Source organism: Ictalurus furcatus, chromosome 3 (assembly GCF_023375685.1).
Source record: "Ictalurus furcatus strain D&B chromosome 3, Billie_1.0, whole genome shotgun sequence".
In the NCBI taxonomy this organism is placed as follows: Eukaryota; Metazoa; Chordata; class Actinopteri; order Siluriformes; family Ictaluridae; genus Ictalurus; species Ictalurus furcatus.
This window is the reverse complement of record NC_071257.1, coordinates 37394141-37416611: the sequence shown is the minus strand read 5'-3', so window position 1 is coordinate 37416611 and position 22471 is coordinate 37394141. Positions and strand designations below refer to the sequence as shown.

The 22471-nt window shown below is 38.9% G+C and overlaps 1 protein-coding gene across 1 annotated transcript; it reads right to left on the bottom strand.

Annotated features, from left to right (window-relative positions):
• Positions 1–1610: 1610 nt before the first annotated feature.
• On the bottom strand, positions 1611–20726 carry LOC128605759 (uncharacterized). Its single transcript, XM_053621473.1, has 36 exons — positions 17677–20726; positions 15672–17631; positions 13274–13910; positions 13026–13180; positions 12799–12920; positions 12305–12366; positions 12103–12198; positions 11739–11893; positions 11512–11633; positions 11017–11078; positions 10815–10910; positions 10447–10601; positions 10220–10341; positions 9726–9787; positions 9524–9619; positions 9160–9314; positions 8933–9054; positions 8460–8521; positions 8260–8355; positions 7892–8046; positions 7665–7786; positions 7171–7232; positions 6969–7064; positions 6605–6759; positions 6378–6499; positions 5905–5966; positions 5705–5800; positions 5339–5493; positions 5112–5233; positions 4639–4700; positions 4439–4534; positions 4022–4200; positions 3812–3933; positions 3645–3706; positions 2220–2496; positions 1611–2039 (listed from the first exon to the last, which is right to left on the bottom strand). Exons 1-36 carry the CDS (start codon positions 20656–20658, stop codon positions 1944–1946), a joined length of 9360 nt encoding a protein of 3119 aa, XP_053477448.1. The 5' UTR covers positions 20659–20726; the 3' UTR covers positions 1611–1943.
• Positions 20727–22471: the final 1745 nt, after the last annotated feature.

Here is a 22471-nt window from a genome sequence, read left to right as displayed (position 1 = left end):
GTAGTCAAGGCAGAGCAGCGGAGGAATGTCTTCTCAGGTGGCCGCCATAAACGGAACCGCCGAGCTGTACAATGTTAATTGAATATTTGAAAAGCATCATTCCAGATCTGTGTTGCATGCAGTAGATTTCTCTTTAAGAGCAAGGTAATATTGACACACACAAATCTTTTGACTCTACTGACAAATCAGTGACTTAACTTTGATACAGTATATTTGGAGACAAGAACATTGAGTGGGGGTGGGGGTGGGAGTGGAAGTGGGAGGGGATGGGAGTGGGTAGGTGAGGTACTGATATGGATTTGACCAAGCAGTTAAATAGTTAATTCTAAAAAATATTTCTATTCAGAATTTTTGTCAATTCTACCTAGCTCTGTCAGGTTAAAACCTCACCTCCTGTTCTTATGTGATATGCCCTTCTATATGTTAAGCCTCCTGGGGTCAAAACAAATGTAGTTTATGGTGCAGCAAATGCAGTTCATGTTGGTGAATGGAGATTGAATTGTTTTACCGAACAGCAGACACTTGAATTAACATTCAGTTACGCTTTATTTTTTCAATAAAACAAAAATAGCCATTCTATACCTATGTAGGTATGCATGTTTTATTGATTAATGCCAGCCATGCCACGGTTGGATATTTTTATTTATTTATTTTTGCTTCTGGAGATTTCCCTTGTTTACAATAAGGTCTCGTCCTCTGGGACACAGTTGTTGTTTCAAACGTTCTGAGGTTTTACTGAGTGCACCCTTAAAACATGTTTCCAGATTTTACCAGGTCATGTGAATGATTATTTGTTGTTTAATGTTGACAACATAAACTGTTTAATTGTATTTTAGCTGTGATCTGTGATAAATGCACAGAGACCAAATGATTGGTATTAATTGGTAATATTTATCAAAAGAAAATGAGTAATGTTTAATTATAGGGAGCAATATAACTTCATACAACTAAGTAAATGAAAATACCAAATAGAAAAAAAAGTCATTATTTACTTCATAACTGTAAGTAATAAGATTTACTTAATATTTTGTTGACAGCAATGTTCCTGTCTCTGAAAAAATTAAATTGACTTTACTTAATTACTTTAAATAATTATATTTAATTTAGAAGTTATATTTAATTACTATTTACTTTATATCTTCACAAATGTTAAGTTTAGTAATAAGTAGATTTTACTTGATACTGACAAGTGAGTTGTATATTATAGCAATAAAATTTACTCTTAAAAAAAGTACTCGATTGATTGTGTTATCTGTCTGGGTAAACAAGAGCTTTCATTTAGGGGACACGATGAAAGCAAGGAGTCCATAAATACAGGTAATGTCACACTATTTGTTTATGGCCAGGCATGACAAAGACTTGCATTACCACCTTCAAACTTTGCATTTGCACTTTTCAAAAACAAATACATACATACATACTCGTGTATTTTTGTTTGCACTCTCCCTTACCCCTATACACATTGTTGGGTGAGAGAGAGGACATTACTGTAGGGCATCATAAATGTCATCAATATTACTCATTTTAATTAAGATGACAAATTACTTTGCTGCAACTTAATTCTTTATCAAATAAACTAATACACATTCAGAGACATTATTTGACAAGCTTTATTATAAATAGCTTTAATAAATAAGTTAAGTTAATGAATAAATTAAATTACAACATAACTGAAAATTAGTTTGGACAGAATATATACATGATCCTGTTTAATAAGTCACTTTAATACACCATATGTAGCGTAATTTTTATGTACATAGTTGAAATAAAATTATGTACAGAGTAAATAAAATAGAATTAAATGGATGAAATAATTAAATAGGTAAACAAATGAAAAATAAACTACATAATGAAACAGATTTAAAAAATAAACTATTTAATAAAATAGAGTCTAATAGTTATAAATAATATTTTTGTGAAATTATTTTATCCTCTAACTGTTTTTAAAAGAGTCCATTTCGTGTTGTGTATTGGACATTGTAGGACCGTCTTCTGTTGTAGCGTCTCCTTAAACCAGCACAGCAGCCACACAGCAGACACTGAATGAGAGAGAGAGAAACAAGAGAGACAAGGGGGAATAGAGGAGAGATTCTGATTAACTATTCAGTTGTTGCTGTAATTAAATAAATAAATAAACATAACTTATTCAGTGCATGTCTGAATATAGAGTATATCTCATGCCAAATACCAGGTATAGAAGAGATTTTGGTGACACTTACACAGAGTAGAATCCAGCATGGTATGAGAATAATGACTATACTGCAGGGGATAATGATTCCCAGGATCCATGCAGAATTTCCTCCAGTGGTGGTGGTGTTGCTGTGTGCTTGCACTGTGGGCCTCAGGACAGGGGGATTGGTTTGAGCAGCAGGAGTGGTGAAGGTCGACAAACCACTAATGTTGAGTATTGCAGAAAGAAATCCACTTGGTGTCCACTTGGTTTCACCTTCCACGAAGATGTATTCGGAATTAGCCTCAATTGCTGTACCATTAAACCTGGAGGAAAAGAAAACATGGTTTTAAAAGAGTCTGTATTCAGTTCCAATGTATGTTATGTATGGTGTCCTTTGTCCCATGGCTTTCACAAAGAACTATTTACAATGAGCTGTCTCTCACTGAAAAAGCTCCTCTGGTCAGTGATGGAATCTTCCAGAATAAACTGTACAAATCCTACTCTAAATTGTTGTGAGGATTCATGCCTCTATAGACATAGCTGCTCTGATGGTCTTTGTAGTCTCTTCTGTACAAATCACAGCTGTCTATTGTGGTATTAAAGGCATGTGGTATTTAAAAGTTTCCCCAGTTTTACTATTGGTTTCATTCCTAGCTTTGTTTCAGTATTAGACGCAACACTGCTTCCTAGCTTTATAGATTTTAATCCAATTCATACTGATTAGTGGAGGATCAGACTCTGACTCAGATTTTAATCCAATTCATACTGATTAGTGGAGGATCAGACTCTGATTCTTCACAAGAGGGGTGGTGTTCAATTGCATAGTTGAAAACCAAATCAAAGGGACACTAATCATCAAATCACAACATCAAAGCAAGTTGAAAATATAGTCACTACAGTCATTATGTATGTTGTTAGTGATGTGTGGGTTCACCAATCAGGAATCAACAATATCTAATTTTATCTCAGTCAGAAGTATACTCTGGTGCCACCCCTGCATGGTGTAGTGACAAAATGTATTGCAGGAGAATGTTGCTGAGTGGAAGGTTGTGTAAGTGCTGTCCAGCAAATACGGTCAGGTTCCTTAGAGCACTTTGTTAGTAGACCTGGTCTGTTAAAGAGGTGCTGCTATCCTGTCTAAAAATCTGGCTAACAATTTTAGTGTATGCATCTTGCCAGGACCCAAGTAAACACGCTAAAGCAACCATGCATTCCTTACTACACAAGAGATGCAGTTGAGTATAAAGTTAAGGAACTGGTTCGGATCAGTAAACACAGCCTTAACCACTGCCCCTGGGTACGTGGTATTGTAAGTAGTGTACCTGTTGTAGTCAGGTACAAGTTTATATGTCTGTGAAGGGGATGTGGTATATTGAGATGATTTCAATATGCAGAAAGGTGCAATGATATTTAGTGGATGTCAGTAAAAATAAGGTGTATCCAGAGAAACTAGTGAAAAGAAGGCACTTACGTGTAGTTTGCTTGTGGAAATACAAATGCAGGAGCATCTTTCACATTCAGAATAGTGTTCAGCTAATAAAAGGGGGTAAAAATAAGGTTTAAATGAACATAGTCAAAATAAATCTTATTTTACTGTGTAAAGTAATTTTGGGAAAGAGAACAATGGCTTACACTTACCAGGCTGTTGATGGTGTTTTGTATTAAATCATATGTTGCGTTCCTCAGCTGAAGGTCCTTGGAGATGGTCACATTGCTAACTTTAAATGCAAAGCTTATAATGTAGGAGTTGTTGCCAATTTCTGAAAGGAATATAAAAAATTATAAATGAGAACTTCAGAGAAAATACATTATATTTAAAACATTTTTAATTATAATTTCAAGACTCACTCTCATAGATGACATTCTGTATGCTCACAGGATCACTCAGTGTTTGTGTATCAATAGCTCGTGCTCTTCTGATCTTTGGGTCCAGCAGAGCATTAGCAGCATTGAGAACATCAGCCTCACTAGGTACTCTGGTCAAGTTCTTAAAAACTAGACGAATACGTATCAGGGCATTCCCCAATCTGAAGTAGGAGGAAAAAATACAAAATAATTAATAAAAGAAATCAAGAATAAGTAGGAGAAGAAGAAGAATAGTGAGCCACTCATTAAATAAATGAAGTAAATAAGAGATAATGAACATTGAGTAAAAATCAAAATAACAAAATCGATCATAATTTTAACTACATGACATTCATCACACGGTGTGAGAACACACAGATTAAAAATGCAGACTTGTGAAATTGATATCAGGACACGTACACAGGTTTAAGGTCATCCAGGAAGGCTGCTGGTGTTTTGGTGTCTCTATCTTGGAAGTAGTACTCCATATCACCATTAACCTGGTTTCCTGAACTCCTGTTACCAGTAGAAGAAATCACAAACATCACAATACAATTCACTTTACAATAAGAATTACCAAAAGGTATTTTGAGAACGAAAAAATACTGCTGTGAACTTACGTGAAGAAAGAGCTCTGGGGTTTGAATGGTTCTACAGCAGCGTCATTTAGAAGTGTGTTTAGCTGGAGACAGAAAGATAAATAATCAGATTTTCTTTGAGATATAAGAACATTCCATTGTACTGTTTGTGTAAAGATTTTTTCTTTTACAAATAAAAACAGTTTAATAGATTTTCAATTGAAGAATATAGCTAGCATGCTTTATATGTAGGATGGATATTCCTGACCCTTTAAGTCCCCCATTATAGTCCTATATTTGATTACTGATTCATGATTCTGCCCTGCTGTTATGTCTGCATCTGCCTTCTAGGGTTTTGGATCTTTACCTTTTTCCTCTCTATGAGAGTGTTGTGTCTCAGATAGACCTGTGTTCACTGTGAAATTTTGGACTAATTCATAACTCTGCAATTGAATCCCACCCTATCTATAGATATTTGTTAGAATGTTGATATGTTCATGGTCATGTACACGCACAGCGTTATTGATGATGTTCTCCACTTGCGTGTAGGTGTCGTTCCTGAGGTCAGGGTTCTTAGACATGCTGATGTTACTGATGCTGAATGTGAAGTTGACTGCATAGGAGGTGTCTGAAATTTCTGTGGAACAAATTAAATGTCCATAAGAATGTTTTAGCTCTCATATGGATAGGACAATGATGTGAAGAGTTGTAGCTGTAATATGTATTAGTAAAGAAAACATACTCTTGTAGGTGAAGTTCAGCACTTTTACAGGGTCAGAGAGGTTTGTGAGTCGAGCACTGAGAAGAGTCTGGATCGCACTGAGGACCAAACTCTCACTGGGAACAGGAGAGGAAGAATTGAAGACCATCCTGGTCTGAACCACAGCTGAACCAGATCTGAAAAGAAAAAAGCGTCATTGTTATTTGCGGATACAAAGCTTTATGCTGATTATTCTTCACAATCCGGATGATAATTAAATTTTCCATTACATACACATGGTTGAAATGATCTGTTATTAAATATACACTAATAATCAGAAATTAAACACAGCGTGTGAGAACACATTGATTAAATAGAAACTTGTGAAATTGATATCAGGACACTTACACAGGTGTTAGCTCATTCAAGAAGGCTGCTGGTGTTTTGGTGGCTCCATCTTGGAAGTAGTACTCCATATCACCATTAACCTGGTTTCCTGAACTCCTGTTACCAGTAGAAGAAATCACAAACATCACAATACAATTCACTTTACAATAAGAATTACCAAAAGGTATTTTGAGAACGAAAAAATACTGCTGTGAACTTACGTGAAGAAAGAGCTCTGGGGTTTGAATGGTTCTACAGCAGCGTCATTTAGAAGTGTGTTTAGCTGGAGACAGAAAGATAAATAATCAGATTTTCTGTGAGATATAAGAACATTCCATTGTACTGTTTGTGTAAAGATTTTTTCTTTTACAAATAAAAACAGTTTAATAGATTTTCAATTGAAGAATATAGCTAGCATGCTTTATATGTAGGATGGATATTCCTGACCCTTTAAGTCCCCCATTATAGTCCTATATTTGATTACTGATTCATGATTCTGCCCTGCTGTTATGTCTGCATCTGCCTTCTAGGGTTTTGGATCTTTACCTTTTTCCTCTCTATGAGAGTGTTGTGTCTCAGATAGACCTGTGTTCACTGTGAAATTTTGGACTAATTCATAACTCTGCAATTGAATCCCACCCTATCTATAGATATTTGTTAGAATGTTGATATGGTCATGGTCATGTACACGCACAGCGTTATTGATGATGTTCTCCACTTGCGTGTAGGTGTCGTTCCTGAGGTCAGGGTTCTTAGACATGCTGATGTTACTGATGCTGAATGTGAAGTTGACTGCATAGGAGGTGTCTGAAATTTCTGTGGAACAAATCAAATGTCCATAAGAATGTTTTAGCTCTCATATGGATAGGACAATGATGTGAAGAGTTGTAGCTGTAATATGTATTAGTAAAGAAAACATACTCTTGTAGGTGAAGTTCAGCACTTTTACAGGGTCAGAGAGGTTTGTGAGTCGAGCACTGAGAAGAGTCTGGATCGCACTGAGGACCAAACTCTCACTTGGAACAGGAGAGGAAGAATTGAAGACCATCCTGGTCTGAACCACAGCTGAACCAGATCTGGAGAGATAAACCATGATTATTATTTGCAGATACAAACTTTATGCTGATTATTCTTCACAATCCGGATGATAATTAAATTTTCCATTACATACACATGGTTGAAATGATCTGTTATTAAATATACACTAATAATCAGAAATTAAACACAGCGTGTGAGAACACATTGATTAAATAGAAATTTGTGAAATTGATATCAGGACACTTACACAGGTGTTAGCTCATTCAAGAAGGCTGCTGGTGTTTTGGTGGCTCCATCTTGGAAGTAGTACTCCATATCACCATTAACCTGGTTTCCTGAGCTCCTGTTACCAGTAGAAGAAATCACAAACATCACAACACAATTCACTTTACAATAAGAATTACCAAAAGGTATTTTCAGAGGAAAAATGAATACTGCTGTGAACTTACGTGAAGAAAGAGCTCTGGGGTTCTAATGGTTCTGCACCAGGTTCATTTAGAAGTGTGTTTAGCTGGAGAAGGAAAGATAATTAATCAGTTTTTCTGTGAGATATAAGAACATTCCATTGTACTGTTTGTGTAACCATTTTGTCTTTTACAAATAAAAACCGTTTCATTGGTATTCAGTTGAAGAATATAGACATCATGTTTTATATGTAGGATGGATATTCCTGACCCTTTAAGTCCCCCATTAGTGTCCTATATTTGATTACTGATTTATGATCTTGATCTGCTTCTTTGTCTGCATCTGCTTCCTAGTGTTATGACCTTTGATGATTACCCCACTGTGAGTCTGCCCTGCCTCATACAACCCAGGGGTTACTGTGTTGACTTTTACACTTTTTGATTTTTGCAACTGTTTTTATTAAAATCTGCAATGGGATCCAATGCTATCTATAGATATTTGTTAGAATGTTTATATGTGCCTGGTCATGTACACTCACAGCGTTATTGATGATGTTCTCCACTTGGGTGTAGGTGTCGTTCCTGAGGTCAGGGTTCTTAGACATGCTGATGTTGCTGATGCTCAATGTGAAGTTGACTGCATAGGAGGTGTCTGAAATTTCTGTGGAACAAATCAAATGTCCATAAGAATGTTTTAGCTCCCATATGGATAGGACAATGATGTGAAGAGTTGTAGCTGTAATATGTATTAGTAAAGAAAACATACTCTCGTACGTGAAGTTCAGCACTTTTACAGAGTCAGAGAGGTTTGTGAGTCGAGCACTGAGAAGAGTCTGGATCGCACTGAGGACCAAACTCTCACTGGGAACAGGAGAGGAGGAATTGAAGACCATCCTGGTCTGAACCACAGCTGAACCAGATCTGAAAAGACAAAGCGTCATTGTTATTTGCGGATATAAAAAAGCTTTATGCTGATTATTCTTCACAATCCGGATGATAATTAAATTTTCCATTACATACACATGGTTGAAATGATCTCTTATTAAATATACACTAATAATCAGATATTAAACACAGAGTGTGAGATAACACTGATTAAATAGAAACTTGTGAAACTGGTATCAGGACACTTACACAGGTGTTAGCTCATTCAGGAAGGCTGCTGGTGTTTTGGTGTCTCCATCTTGGAAGTAGTACTCCATATCACCATTAACCTGGTTTCCTGAACTCCTGTTACCAGTAGAAGAAATCACAAACATCACAATACAATTCACTTTACAATAAGAATTACCAAAAGGTATTTTGAGAACGAAAAAATACTGCTGTGAACTTACGTGAAGAAAGAGCTCTGGGGTTTGAATGGTTCTACAGCAGCGTCATTTAGAAGTGTGTTTAGCTGGAGACAGAAAGATAAATAATCAGATTTTCTGTGAGATATAAGAACATTCCATTGTACTGTTTGTGTAAAGATTTTTTCTTTTACAAATAAAAACAGTTTAATAGATTTTCAATTGAAGAATATAGCTAGCATGCTTTATATGTAGGATGGATATTCCTGACCCTTTAAGTCCCCCATTATAGTCCTATATTTGATTACTGATTCATGATTCTGCCCTGCTGTTATGTCTGCATCTGCCTTCTAGGGTTTTGGATCTTTACCTTTTTCCTCTCTATGAGAGTGTTGTGTCTCAGATAGACCTGTGTTCACTGTGAAATTTTGGACTAATTCATAACTCTGCAATTGAATCCCACCCTATCTATAGATATTTGTTAGAATGTTGATATGTTCATGGTCATGTACACGCACAGCGTTATTGATGATGTTCTCCACTTGCGTGTAGGTGTCGTTCCTGAGGTCAGGGTTCTTAGACATGCTGATGTTACTGATGCTGAATGTGAAGTTGACTGCATAGGAGGTGTCTGAAATTTCTGTGGAACAAATCAAATGTCCATAAGAATGTTTTAGCTCTCATATGGATAGGACAATGATGTGAAGAGTTGTAGCTGTAATATGTATTAGTAAAGAAAACATACTCTTGTAGGTGAAGTTCAGCACTTTTACAGGGTCAGAGAGGTTTGTGAGTCGAGCACTGAGAAGAGTCTGGATCGCACTGAGGACCAAACTCTCACTTGGAACAGGAGAGGAAGAATTGAAGACCATCCTGGTCTGAACCACAGCTGAACCAGATCTGGAGAGATAAACCATGATTATTATTTGCAGATACAAACTTTATGCTGATTATTCTTCACAATCCGGATGATAATTAAATTTTCCATTACATACACATGGTTGAAATGATCTGTTATTAAATATACACTAATAATCAGAAATTAAACACAGCGTGTGAGAACACATTGATTAAATAGAAACTTGTGAAATTGATATCAGGACACTTACACAGGTGTTAGCTCATTCAAGAAGGCTGCTGGTGTTTTGGTGGCTCCATCTTGGAAGTAGTACTCCATATCACCATTAACCTGGTTTCCTGAGCTCCTGTTACCAGTAGAAGAAATCACAAACATCACAACACAATTCACTTTACAATAAGAATTACCAAAAGGTATTTTCAGAGGAAAAATGAATACTGCTGTGAACTTACGTGAAGAAAGAGCTCTGGGGTTCTAATGGTTCTGCACCAGGTTCATTTAGAAGTGTGTTTAGCTGGAGAAGGAAAGATAATTAATCAGTTTTTCTGTGAGATATAAGAACATTCCATTGTACTGTTTGTGTAACCATTTTGTCTTTTACAAATAAAAACCGTTTCATTGGTATTCAGTTGAAGAATATAGACATCATGTTTTATATGTAGGATGGATTTTCCTGACCCTTTAAGTCCCCCATTAGTGTCCTATATTTGATTACTGATTTATGATCTTGATCTGCTTCTTTGTCTGCATCTGCTTCCTAGTGTTATGACCTTTGATGATTACCCCACTGTGAGTCTGCCCTGCCTCATACAACCCAGGGGTTACTGTGTTGACTTTTACACTTTTTGATTTTTGCAACTGTTTTTATTAAAATCTGCAATGGGATCCAATGCTATCTATAGATATTTGTTAGAATGTTTATATGTGCCTGGTCATGTACACTCACAGCGTTATTGATGATGTTCTCCACTTGGGTGTAGGTGTCGTTCCTGAGGTCAGGGTTCTTAGACATGCTGATGTTGCTGATGCTCAATGTGAAGTTGACTGCATAGGAGGTGTCTGAAATTTCTGTGGAACAAATCAAATGTCCATAAGAATGTTTTAGCTCCCATATGGATAGGACAATGATGTGAAGAGTTGTAGCTGTAATATGTATTAGTAAAGAAAACATACTCTCGTAGGTGAAGTTCAGCACTTTTACAGAGTCAGAGAGGTTTGTGAGTCGAGCACTGAGAAGAGTCTGGATCGCACTGAGGACCAAACTCTCACTGGGAACAGGAGAGGAGGAATTGAAGACCATCCTGGTCTGAACCACAGCTGAACCAGATCTGAAAAGACAAAGCGTCATTGTTATTTGCGGATATAAAAAAGCTTTATGCTGATTATTATTCACAATCCGGATGATAATTAAATTTTCCATTACATACACATGGTTGAAATTATCTCTTATTAAATATACACTAATAATCAGATATTAAACACAGAGTGTGAGATAACACTGATTAAATAGAAACTTGTGAAACTGGTATCAGGACACTTACACAGGTGTTAGCTCATTCAGGAAGGCTGCTGGTGTTTTGGTGGCTCCATCTTGGAAGTAGTAATCCATATCACCATTAACCTGGTTTCCTGAACTCCTGTTACCAGTAGAAGCAATCACAAACATCACAACACAATTCACTTTACAATAAGAATTACCAAAAGGTATTTTCAGAGGAAACATGAATACTGCTGTGAACTTACGTGAAGAAAGAGCTCTGGGGTTCGAATGGTTCTGCACCAGCGTCATTTAGAAGCGTGTTTAGCTGGAGAAGGAAAGATAATTAATCAGTTTTTCTGTGAGGTATAAGAACATTCCATTGTACTGTTTGTGTAACCATTTCATCTATTACAAATAAAAACCGTTTCATTGGTTTTCAGTTGACGAATACAGACATCATGTTTTATAGGTAGGATGGATATTCGCGACCCTTTAAGTCGCCCATTAGTGTCATATATTTGATTACTCATTCATGATCTTGATCTGCTTCTTTGTCTGCATCTGCTTCCTAGTGTTATGACCTTTGATGATTGCCCCACTGTGAGTCTGCCCTGCCTCATACAACCCAGGGGTTACTGTGTTGACTTTTACACTATTTGATTTTTTGCAACTGTTTTTATTCAAATCTGCAATGGGATCCAATGCTATCTATAGATATTTGTTAGAATGTTCATATGTGCCTGATCATGCACACTCACAGCATTATTGATGATGTTCTCCATTTGGGTGTAGGTGTCATTCCTGAGGTCAGGGTTCTTAGACATGCTGATGTTGCTGATGCTCAATGTGACGTTTACTGCATAGGACGTGTCTGAAATTTCTGTGGAACAAATCAAATGTCCATAAGAATGTTTTAGCTCTCATATGGATAGGACAATGATGTGAAGAGTTGTAGCTGTAATATGTATTATTAAAGAAAACATACTCTCGTAGGTGAAGTTCAGCACTTTTACAGAGTCAGAGAGGTTTGTGAGTCGAGCACTGAGAAGAGTCTGGATCGCACTGAGGACCAAACTCTCACTGGGAACAGGAGAGGAAGAATTGAAGACCATCCTGGTCTGAACCACAGCTGAACCAGATCTGGAGAGATAAACCATGATTATTATTTGCAGATACAAAGCTTTATGCTGATTATTCTTCACAATCCGGATGAGAACTAAATTTCCATTACATACATATGGTTGAAATTATCTCTTATTAAATATATACTAATAATCAGATATTAAACACAGAGTGTGAGATCACACTGATTAAATAGAAACTTGTGAAATTGATATCAGGACACTTACACAGGTGTTAGCTCATCCAGGAAGGCTGCTGGTGTTTTGGTGTCTCCATCTTGGAAGTAGTACTCCATGTCACCGTTAACCTGGTTTCCTGAACTCCTGTTACCAGTAGAAGAAATCACAAACATCACAATACAATTCACTTTACAATAAGAATTACCAAAAGGTATTTTCAGTGGAAAAATGAATACTGCTGTGAACTTACGTGAAGAAAGAGCTCTGGGGTTCGAATGGTTCTGCACCAGCGTCATTTAGAAGCGTGTTTAGCTGGAAAAGTAAAGATAATTAATCAGTTTTTCTGTGAGATATAAGAACATTCCATTGTACTGTTTGTGTAACCATTTCATCTATTACAAATAAAAACCGTTTCATTGGTTTTCAGTTGACGAATACAGACATCATGTTTTATAGGTAGGATGGATATTCGCGACCCTTTAAGTCGCCCATTAGTGTCCTATATTTGATTACTCATTCATGATCTTGATCTGCTTCTTTGTCTGCATCTGCTTCCTAGTGTTTTGACCTTTGATGATTACCCCACTGTGCGTCTGCCCTGCCTCATACAACCCAGGGGTTACTGTGTTGACTTTTACATTATTTGATTTTTGCAACTGTTTTTATTCAAATCTGCAATGGGATCCAATGCTATCTCTGGATATTTGTTAGAATGTTCATATGTGCCTGGTCATGTACACTCACAGCGTTATTGATGATGTTCTCCACTTGGGTGTAGGTGTCGTTCCTGAGGTCAGGGTTCTTAGACACACTGATGTTACTGATGCTCAGTGTGAAGTTGACTGCATAGGAGGTGTCTGAAATTTCTGTGGAACAAATCAAATGTCCATAAGAATGTTTTAGCTCTCATATTGATAGGAGAATGATGTGAAGAGTTGTAGCTGTAATATGTATTACTAAAGAAAACATACTCTCGTAGGTGAAGTTCAGCACTTTTACAGAGTCAGAGAGGTTTGTGAGTCGAGCACTGAGAAGAGTCTGGATCGCCCTGAGGACCAAACTCTCACTGGGAACAGGAGAGGAGGAATTGAAGACCATCCTGGTCTGGACCACAGCTGAACCAGGTCTAAAAAATTAAAGCATTATACATTAATTTAGTATCAGAATTCAGTATGAATATATAATTCTTTACTCATTTATGTGTCAGAAAGTAACATACATTAATGAAGGTGTTGCTGTAGAAGGTATAGTCTGTGTTGTGAACTCAGTAGTAGTTGTTATTGTTTGTGCAGTTCTGGGTGATGTAGTTGGACTTTCCTCTGTAGATATTGATGCTTCAACTGTAGTAATTAAAGCTGTACTCCTTGCAGGAGTAATTGTTTCTGCACTTGTTGGTACTGTGATTGCTGTTGATGCTTTATTTTTTATACTGCTCGTAACTTGATTAGTTGTAGGTCCAGTTGTTTCTGCTGTTGGTTTTGTAGTTGCTGTAGCCTGAGTTGTGGATAGACTAATATTGGCTGTTCCTGTTGTTATTACAGTTGCAGCTGTGACTGTTTCTTCTGTAGTTGCAATTAATTCAATTGTACTTCTTGCAGCTGGAGTAGTTGTATGTCCTGTGCTTGTTGTAGCCTGTGTTGTGGATACAGTGGTAGTGCTCAGTTCTGCTGTTGTTGTAGTCAGAGTTATAGTTGTATCTGTGGTTGTTTCTTTTGTAGTTAATGGTTTCTCAATTGTAGTGGTTGGAGATAGATTAGTTGGTGCTGTGCTTGTTGTAGCCTGTGGTAAAATTACAGTGCTATGTGGTACTTCTGTTGCAGTTGATGGTACAGTTGTATATGTGGTTGATGTTTGCTCTGAAGTGGTTGATATTTCAAATGAAGTACTTAGAGCTGGACTAGTCATAGATGCAGTTATTTCTGCTATTGTTTCTGTGTGTGTTGTAGTCTTTGTCGTAGATTCAATGTATGAACTCACTTTTACTGGTGGAGTTGATAATACACTTGTAGTTGTAATTGTTTCCTCAGATGTACCAGTTGGATTTTGATGATTTGAAGATGTAGTTATTTCTGAAGTTGGTGTGGTTGTTGTAGCCTGGGTAGTGGATGTAGTGATAGGGGTCTGTTCTGTTGCTTTTATTGTAGTTAGTGGTACAGTGGTAGCTGTGGTTGCTTGCTCAATAGATGTTTGTTCTTCAGGTGTACTGGTTGGAGCTGAAATAGATGCAGTTGTACCTGTGCTTGTGATAGGCTGTGTAGTTGATTCTGTGGTAGTTGACAGTTCTGTTGCTGTTGAAGTCAGTACAGTTGAAGCTGTGGTTGTTTCTTCTGTAGTTGTTGTTTCATCAGTTGTAGTGGCTGGTGCTGGAGAAGTTGTAGATGTAGGTGATTCTGCTTTTGTTAGCTGTGTTTTTGTTGTAGCCTGTGTAGAGGTCAGTTCTGTTGTTGGTGATGGAGTCAGTACAGTTGTAGCTGTGGAAATTTCACCTGTAGTTGTTACTTCCTCAGTTGTAGTTGTTAGGGCTACAGTTGTTGTTAATGCAATTGTTTCATCTGTTGTTGCAGCCTGTGTTGTGGACACTATAGTACTGGTCAGTTCTGCTTTAGGTGTTGTAGTTAATGGTATACTTTTAGGTGTAGTTGTTTCCACTGTAGTTATTTGTTCCTGAATTGTAATGGTTGGGGCTACAGTTGTCATAGATGCAGTTGTTTCTTCTGTTGTTGGCTGTGTGTTTGTTGTAGCCTCTGTTGTGGTTAATTCTATTGTTGCTGCTGTAGTTCTTGTTGTAGTTGTAGCTGTGGAAATTTTCTCTGTAGTTCTTGCTTCCTCAGTTGTAGTGGATGGAGCTGGAGTAATTGTAGATGCAGTTGTTTCTACTGTTGTTGGTCCTGTGCTTGTTGTAGCCTGTATAGTTGTTACTGTGGTAGTTGTCAGTTCTGTTGTTTGTGCCGTTGTCAGTACAGTTGAAGCTGTGGTTGTTTCTTCTGTAGTTGTTGGTTTCTCAGTTGTAGTGGCTGGAGCTGGGGAAGTTGAAGATGTGGGTGATTCTGCTTTTGTTTGCTGTGTGGTTGTTGTAGCCTGAGTTGTGGACACAGTAGTACTGGTCAGCTCTGCTGTTGGTGTTGTAGTTAATGTTGTTGTTGTGGCTTTGGTTGTTTCCTCTGTAGTTGTTGCTTTCTCATTTGTAGTGGTTGGACCTGGAGTAGTTGTAGATGCAGTTGTTTCTACTGTTGTTGGTCCTGTGCTTGTTGTAGCCTGTGTCGTTGATACTGTGCTACTGGTCATTTCTGTTGTTGGTGCTGTTGTCAGTACAGTTGAAGTTGTGGTTGTTTCTTCTGTAGTTGTTGGTTTCTCAGTTGTAGTAGCTGGAGCTGGAGAAGTTGTAGCCTGTGTTGTAGCCTGTGTAGTTGATTCTGTGGTAGTGGTTAGTTTTGTTGTTGCTGCTGTAGTTAATGTTGTACTTGGAGCTGTGGTTGTTTCCTCTGTAGTTGTTGCTTCCTCAGTTGGAGCTGGAGTAGTTGTAGATGCAGTTGTTCCTACTGTTGTTGGTTCTGCACTTGTTGTAACCTGTGTAGTTGATAGTTCTGTAGTTGGTATTGTTGTCAGTACAGTTGTACTTGTAGTAGTTTCCTCTGTAGTAATGGGCTCCTGAGTTGTACTAGTTGGGGCTACAGTTGTTGTAGATGCTGTTGTTGGTTCTGTTGTCAGTACAGTTGACGCTGTGGTTGTTTCTTCTGTAGTTGTTGCTTCCTCAGTTGTATTGCTTTGAGCTGGAGTAGTTGTAGATGCAATAGCTTCTACTGTTATTGGTCCTATGCTTGTTGTAGCCTGTGTAGTTGATAGTTCTGTTATTGGTGCTGTAGTTAGTACATTTGTAGCTGTGGTTGTTTCCTCTGTAGTTGTTGCTTCCTCAGTTGTAGTGCTTTGAGCTGGAGTAGTTGTAGATCCAGTAGCATCTACTGTCGTTGGTCCTCTGCTTGTTGTAGCCTTTGTGGTTGTTACTGTGGTAGATGTCAGTTCTGTTGTTGCTGCTGTAGTTAATGTTGTAGTTGTAGCTGTGGTTGTTTTCTCTGTAGTTGTTGCTTCCTCTGTTGTAGTGCTTGGAGCTGGAGAAGTAGTTACAGTTGTTTCTACTGTTGTTGGTCCTGTGCTTGTTGTAGCCTTTATAGTTGATACTCTGCTAGTGGCCAGTCCTGTTGTTGGTGTTGTTGTCAGTACAGTTGTACCTGTGGTTGTTTCCTCTGTAGTTGTTGGTTCCTCAGTTGTAGTGGTTGGGGCTACAGTTGTCGTAGAGGTAGATGTTTCTTCTGTTGTTGGCTGCGTTTTTGTTGTAGCCTCTGTTGTGGATATAGTGCTAGTGGTCAGTTCTGTTGAAGGTGTTGTAGTTGATGATATACTCGTAGCTGTGGTTATTTCCACTGTTGTTGTTTGTTCCTGAGTTGTAGTGGTTGGGGCTACAGTTGTCGTAGAGGTAGATGTTTCTTCTGTTGTTGGCTGTGTGCTTGTTGTAGCCTCTCTTGTGGATATAGTGCTAGTGGTCAGTTCTGTTGTTGGTTCTGTAGGTAGTGTTGTAATCATTGGTTCCTGAATTGTACTGGTTGGAGCTGAAGTAGCTGTAGATGCCATAGTTTCTACTGTCGTTGGTTCTGTGCTTGCTGTAGCCTGTGTAGTTGATAGTTCTGTTGTTTGTCCTGTTGTCAGTACACTTGTAGCTGTGGTTCTTTCCTCTGTAGTACTTGGTTCCTGGGTTGTAGTGGTTGGGCCTACAGTTGTTGAAGATGCAGTTGTTTCATCTGTTGTTGCAGCCTGTGTTGTGGACACAATAGTACTGGTCAGTTCTGTTGTAGGTGTTGTAGTGGATGGTATACTTGTAGCTGTGGTTGTTTCCACTGTTGTTGTTTGTTCCTGAGTTGTAGTGGTTGAGGCTACAGTTGTTGTAGATGCAGTTGTTTGTTCAGTTGTTGGCTGTGTGCTTGTTGTAGTCTCTGTTGTGGATAGAGTGCTAGTGGTCAGTTCTGTTGTTGGTGCTGTAGGTAGTGTTGTAGTTGTAGGTTCCTGAATTGTACTGGTTGGAGCTGAAGTAGCTGTAGATGCAGTTGTTTCTACTGTCGTTGGTATTTTGCTTGTTGTAGCCATTGTAGCTGATACTGTGGAAGTGGTAAATTTTATTGTTGCTGCTGCAGTTTCAGTTGTAGTTCTAGTTGTGGTTGTTTCCTCTATAGTTGTTGCTTCTTCAGTTATAGTGGTTGAAACTGGAGTTGTTGTAGATGCAGTTGTTTCTACTGTTTGTCCTGTGCTTGTTGTTGCCTGTGTAGTTGTTGTAGTTGATGGTATACTTGTAGCTGTGGTTGTTTCCACTGTTGTTGTTTCTTCCTGTGTTGTAGTGGTTGGGGCTACAGTTGTTGTAGATGCAGTTGTTTGTTCAGTTGTTGGCTGTGTGCTTGTTGTAGCTTCTGTTGTGGATAGAGTGCTAGTGGCCAGTTCTGTTGTTGGTGCTGTAGGTAGTGTTGTAGTTGTAGGTTCCTGAATTGTATTGGTTGGAGCTGATGTAGCTGTAGATGCAGTAGTTTCTACTATCATTGGTCCTGTGCTTGTTGTAGCCTGTGTAGTTGATTCTGTGGTAGTGGTTAGTTCTGCTGTTTGTGCTGTTGTCTGTATAGTTGTAGATGTGGTTGTTTCCTCTGTAGTACTTGGTTCCTGATTTGTAGTGGTTGGGGTTACCATTGTTGTTGATGCAGTTGTTTCATCTGTTGTTACAGACTGTGTTGTGGATACAACAGTACTGGTCATTTCTGTTGTAGCTGTTGTAGTTGATGGTATACTTGTAGCTGTGGTTGTTTCCACTGTTGTTGTTTGTTCCTGAGTTGTAGTGGTTGGGGCTACAGTTGTTGTGGATGTAGTTGTTTCTTCAGTTGTTGGCTGTGTGCTTGTTGTAGCCTCTGTTGTGGATAGAGTGCTAGTGGTCAGTTCTGTTGTTGGTGCTGTAGGTAGTGTTGTAGTTGTAGGTTCCTGAATTGTACTGGTTGGAGCTGAAGTAACTGTAGATGCAGTTGTTTCTACTGTCGTTGGTACTTTGCTTGTTGTAGCCATTGTAGCTGATACTGTGGAAGTGGTAAATTTTATTGTTGCTGCTGCAGTTTCAGTTGTAGTTCTAGTTGTGGTTATTTCCTCTATAGTTGTTGCTTCTTCAGTTATAGTGGTTGAAACTGGAGTTGTTGTAGATGCAGTTGTTTCTACTGTTTGTCCTGTGCTTGTTGTTGCCTGTGTAGTTGTTGTAGTTGATGGTATACTTGTAGCTGTGGTTGTTTCCTCTATAGTCCTTGCTTCCTCGGTTGTAGTGGTTGAAACTGGAGTAGTTGTAGATGCAGTTGTTTCTACTGTTATTGGTCCTGTGGTTGTTGTAGCCTGTGTACTTGATTGTTCTGTTGTAGGTGTTGTAGTTGATGGTATACTTGTAGCTGTGGTTGTTTCCACTGTTGTTGTTTGTTCCTGAGTTGTAGTGGTTGAGGCTACAGTTGTTGTAGATGCAGTTGTTTGTTCAGTTGTTGGCTGTGTGCTTGTTGTAGCTTCTGTTGTGGATAGAGTGCTAGTGGTCAGTTCTGTTGTTGGTGCTGTAGGTAGTGTTGTAGTTGTAGGTTCCTGAATTGTATTGGTTGGAGCTGAAGTAGCTGTAGATGCAGTTGTTTCTACTGTCGTTGGTACTTTGCTTGTTGTAGCCATTGTAGCTGATACTGTGGAAGTGGTTAGTTCTGCTGTTTGTGCTGTTGTCTGTATAGTTGTAGATGTGGTTGTTTCCTCTGTAGTACTTGGTTCCTGATTTGTAGTGGTTGGGGCTACCATTGTTGTTGATGCAGTTGTTTCATCTGTTGTTACAGACTGTGTTGTGGATACAACAGTACTGGTCATTTCTGTTGTAGCTGTTGTAGTTGATGGTATACTTGTAGCTGTGGTTGTTTCCACTGTTGTTGTTTGTTCCTGAGTTGTAGTGGTTGGGGCTACAGTTGTTGTGGATGTAGTTGTTTCTTCAGTTGTTGGCTGTGTGCTTGTTGTAGCCTCTGTTGTGGATATAGTGCTAGTGGCCAGTTCTGTTGGTGATGCTGTATGTACTGTTGTAGTTGTAGGTTCCTGAAGTGTACTGGTTGGAGCTGAAGTAGCTGTAGATGCAGTTGTTTCTACTGTTATTGGTCCTGTGCTTGTTGTAGCCTGTATAGTTGATTGTTCTGTTGTTGGTGTTGTAGATGATGGTATACTTGTAGCTGTGGTTGTTTCCACTGTTGTTGTTTGTTCCTGAGTTGTAGTGGTTGAGGCTACAGTTGTTGTAGATGCAGTTGTTTGTTCAGTTGTTGGCTGTGTGGTTGTTGTAGCTTCTGTTGTGGATAGAGTGCTAGTGGTCAGTTCTGTTGTTGGTGCTGTAGGTAGTGTTGTAGTTGTAGGTTCCTGAATTGTATTGGTTGGAGCTGAAGTAGCTGTAGATGCAGTAGTTTCTACTATCATTGGTCCTGTGCTTGTTGTAGCCTGTGTAGTTGATTCTGTGGTAGTGGTTAGTTCTGCTGTTTGTGCTGTTGTCTGTATAGTTGTAGATGTAGTTGTTTCCTCTGTAGTACTTGGTTCCTGATTTGTAGTGGTTGGCGCTACCATTGTTGTTGATGCAGTTGTTTCATCTGTTGTTAGAGACTGTGTTGTGGATACAATAGTACTGGTCATTTCTGTTGTAGGTGTTGTAGTTGATGGTATACTTGTAGCTGTGGTTGTTTCCACTGTTGTTGTTTGTTCCTGAGTTGTAGTGGTTGGGGCTACAGTTGTTGTGGATGTAGTTGTTTCTTCAGTTGTTGGCTGTGTGCTTGTTGTAGCCTCTGTTGTGGATATAGTGCTAGTGGCCAGTTCTGTTGGTGGTGCTGTATGTACTGTTGTAGTTGTAGGTTCCTGAAGTGTACTGGTTGGAGCTGAAGTAGCTGTAGATGCAGTAGTTTCTACTGTTATTGGTCCTGTGCTTGTTGTAGCCTGTATAGTTGATTGTTCTGTTGTAGGTGTTGTAGTTGATGGTGTACTTGTAGCTGTGGTTGTTTCCTCTGTAGTCCTTGCTTCCTCGGTTGTAGTGGTTGAAACTTGAGTAGTTGTAGATGCAGTTGTTTCTACTGTTATTGGTCCTGTGCTTGTTGTAGCCTGTGTACTTGATTGTTCTGTTGTAGGTGTTGTAGTTGATGGTATACTTGTAGCTGTGGTTGTTTCCACTGTTGTTGTTTGTTCCTGAGTTGTAGTGGTTGAGGCTACAGTTGTTGTAGATGCAGTTGTTTGTTCTGTTGTTGGTGCTGTAGGTAGTGTTGTAGTTGTAGGTTCCTGAATTGTATTGGTTGGAGCTGAAGTAGCTGTAGATGCAGTAGTTTCTACTATCATTGGTCCTGTGCTTGTTGTAGCCTGTGTAATTGATTCTGTGGTAGTGGTTAGTTCTGCTGTTTGTGCTGTTGTCTGTATAGTTGTAGATGTGGTTGTTTCCTCTGTAGTACTTGGTTCCTGATTTGTAGTGGTTGGGGCTACCATTGTTGTTGATGCAGTTGTTTCATCTGTTGTTACAGACTGTGTTGTGGATACAACAGTACTGGTCATTTCTGTTGTAGCTGTTGTAGTTGATGGTATACTTGTAGCTGTGGTTGCTTCCACTGTTGTTGTTTGTTCCTGAGTTGTAGTGGTTGGGGCTACAGTTGTTGTGGATGTAGTTGTTTCTTCAGTTGTTGGCTGTGTGCTTGTTGTAGCCTCTGTTGTGGATAGAGTGCTAGTGGTCAGTTCTGTTGTTGGTGCTGTAGGAAGTGTTGTAGTTGTAGGTTCCTGAATTGTACTGGTTGGAGCTGAAGTAGCTGTAGATGCAGTTGTTTCTACTGTCGTTGGTCCTGTGCTTGTTGTAGCCTGTATAGTTGATTGTTCTGTTGTAGGTGTTGTAGTTGATGGTGTACTTGTAGCTGTGGTTGTTTCCTCTGTAGTCCTTGCTTCCTCGGTTGTAGTGGTTGAAACTTGAGTAGTTGTAGATGCAGTTGTTTCTGCCATTTGTCCTGTGCTTTTTGTAGCCTGTGTAGTTGATTGTTCTGTTGTTGGTGTTGTAGTTGATGGTATACTTGTAGCTGTGGTTGTTTCCACTGTTGTTGTTTGTTCCTGAGTTGTAGTGGTTGAGGCTACAGTTGTTGTAGATGCAGTTGTTTGTTCAGTTGTTGGCTGTGTGCTTGTTGTAGCTTCTGTTGTGGATAGAGTGCTAGTGGTCAGTTCTGTTGTTGGTGCTGTAGGTAGTGTTGTAGTTGTAGGTTCCTGAACTGTATTGGTTGGAGCTGAAGTAGCTGTAGATGCAGTAGTTTCTACTATCATTGGTCCTGTGCTTGTTGTAGCCTGTGTAGTTGATTCTGTGGTAGTGGTTAGTTCTGCTGTTTGTGCTGTTGTCTGTATAGTTGTAGATGTAGTTGTTTCCTCTGTAGTACTTGGTTCCTGATTTGTAGTGGTTGGCACTACCATTGTTGTTGATGCAGTTGTTTCATCTGTTGTTAGAGACTGTGTTGTGGATACAATAGTACTGGTCATTTCTGTTGTAGGTGTTGTAGTTGATGGTATACTTGTAGCTGTGGTTGTTTCCACTGTTGTTGTTTGTTCCTGAGTTGTAGTGGTTGGGGCTACAGTTGTTGTGGATGTAGTTGTTTCTTCAGTTGTTGGCTGTGTGCTTGTTGTAGCCTCTGTTGTGGATATAGTGCTAGTGGCCAGTTCTGTTGGTGATGCTGTATGTACTGTTGTAGTTGTAGGTTCCTGAAGTGTACTGGTTGGAGCTGAAGTAGCTGTAGATGCAGTTGTTTCTACTGTTATTGGTCCTGTGCTTGTTGTAGCCTGTATAGTTGATTGTTCTGTTGTTGGTGTTGTAGTTGATGGTATACTTGTAGCTGTGGTTGTTTCCTCTATAGTCCTTGCTTCCTCAGTTGTAGTGGTTGAAACTGGAGTAGTTGTAGATGCAGTTGTTTCTACTGTTATTGGTCCTGTGCTTGTTGTAGCCTGTGTAGTTGATTGTTCTGTTGTTGGTGTTGTAGTTGATGGTATACTTGTAGCTGTGGTTGTTTCCACTGTTGTTGTTTGTTCCTGAGTTGTAGTGGTTGAGGCTACAGTTGTTGTAGATGCAGTTGTTTGTTCAGTTGTTGGCTGTGTGCTTGTTGTAGCTTCTGTTGTGGATAGAGTGCTAGTGGTCAGTTCTGTTGTTGGTGCTGTAGGTAGTGTTGTAGTTGTAGGTTCCTGAATTGTATTGGTTGGAGCTGAAGTAGCTGTAGATGCAGTAGTTTCTACTATCATTGGTCCTGTGCTTGTTGTAGCCTGTGTAGTTGATTCTGTGGAAGTGGTAAATTCTGTTGTTGCTGCTCTAGTTAAAGTTGTAGTTGTAACTCTGATTGTTTCCTCT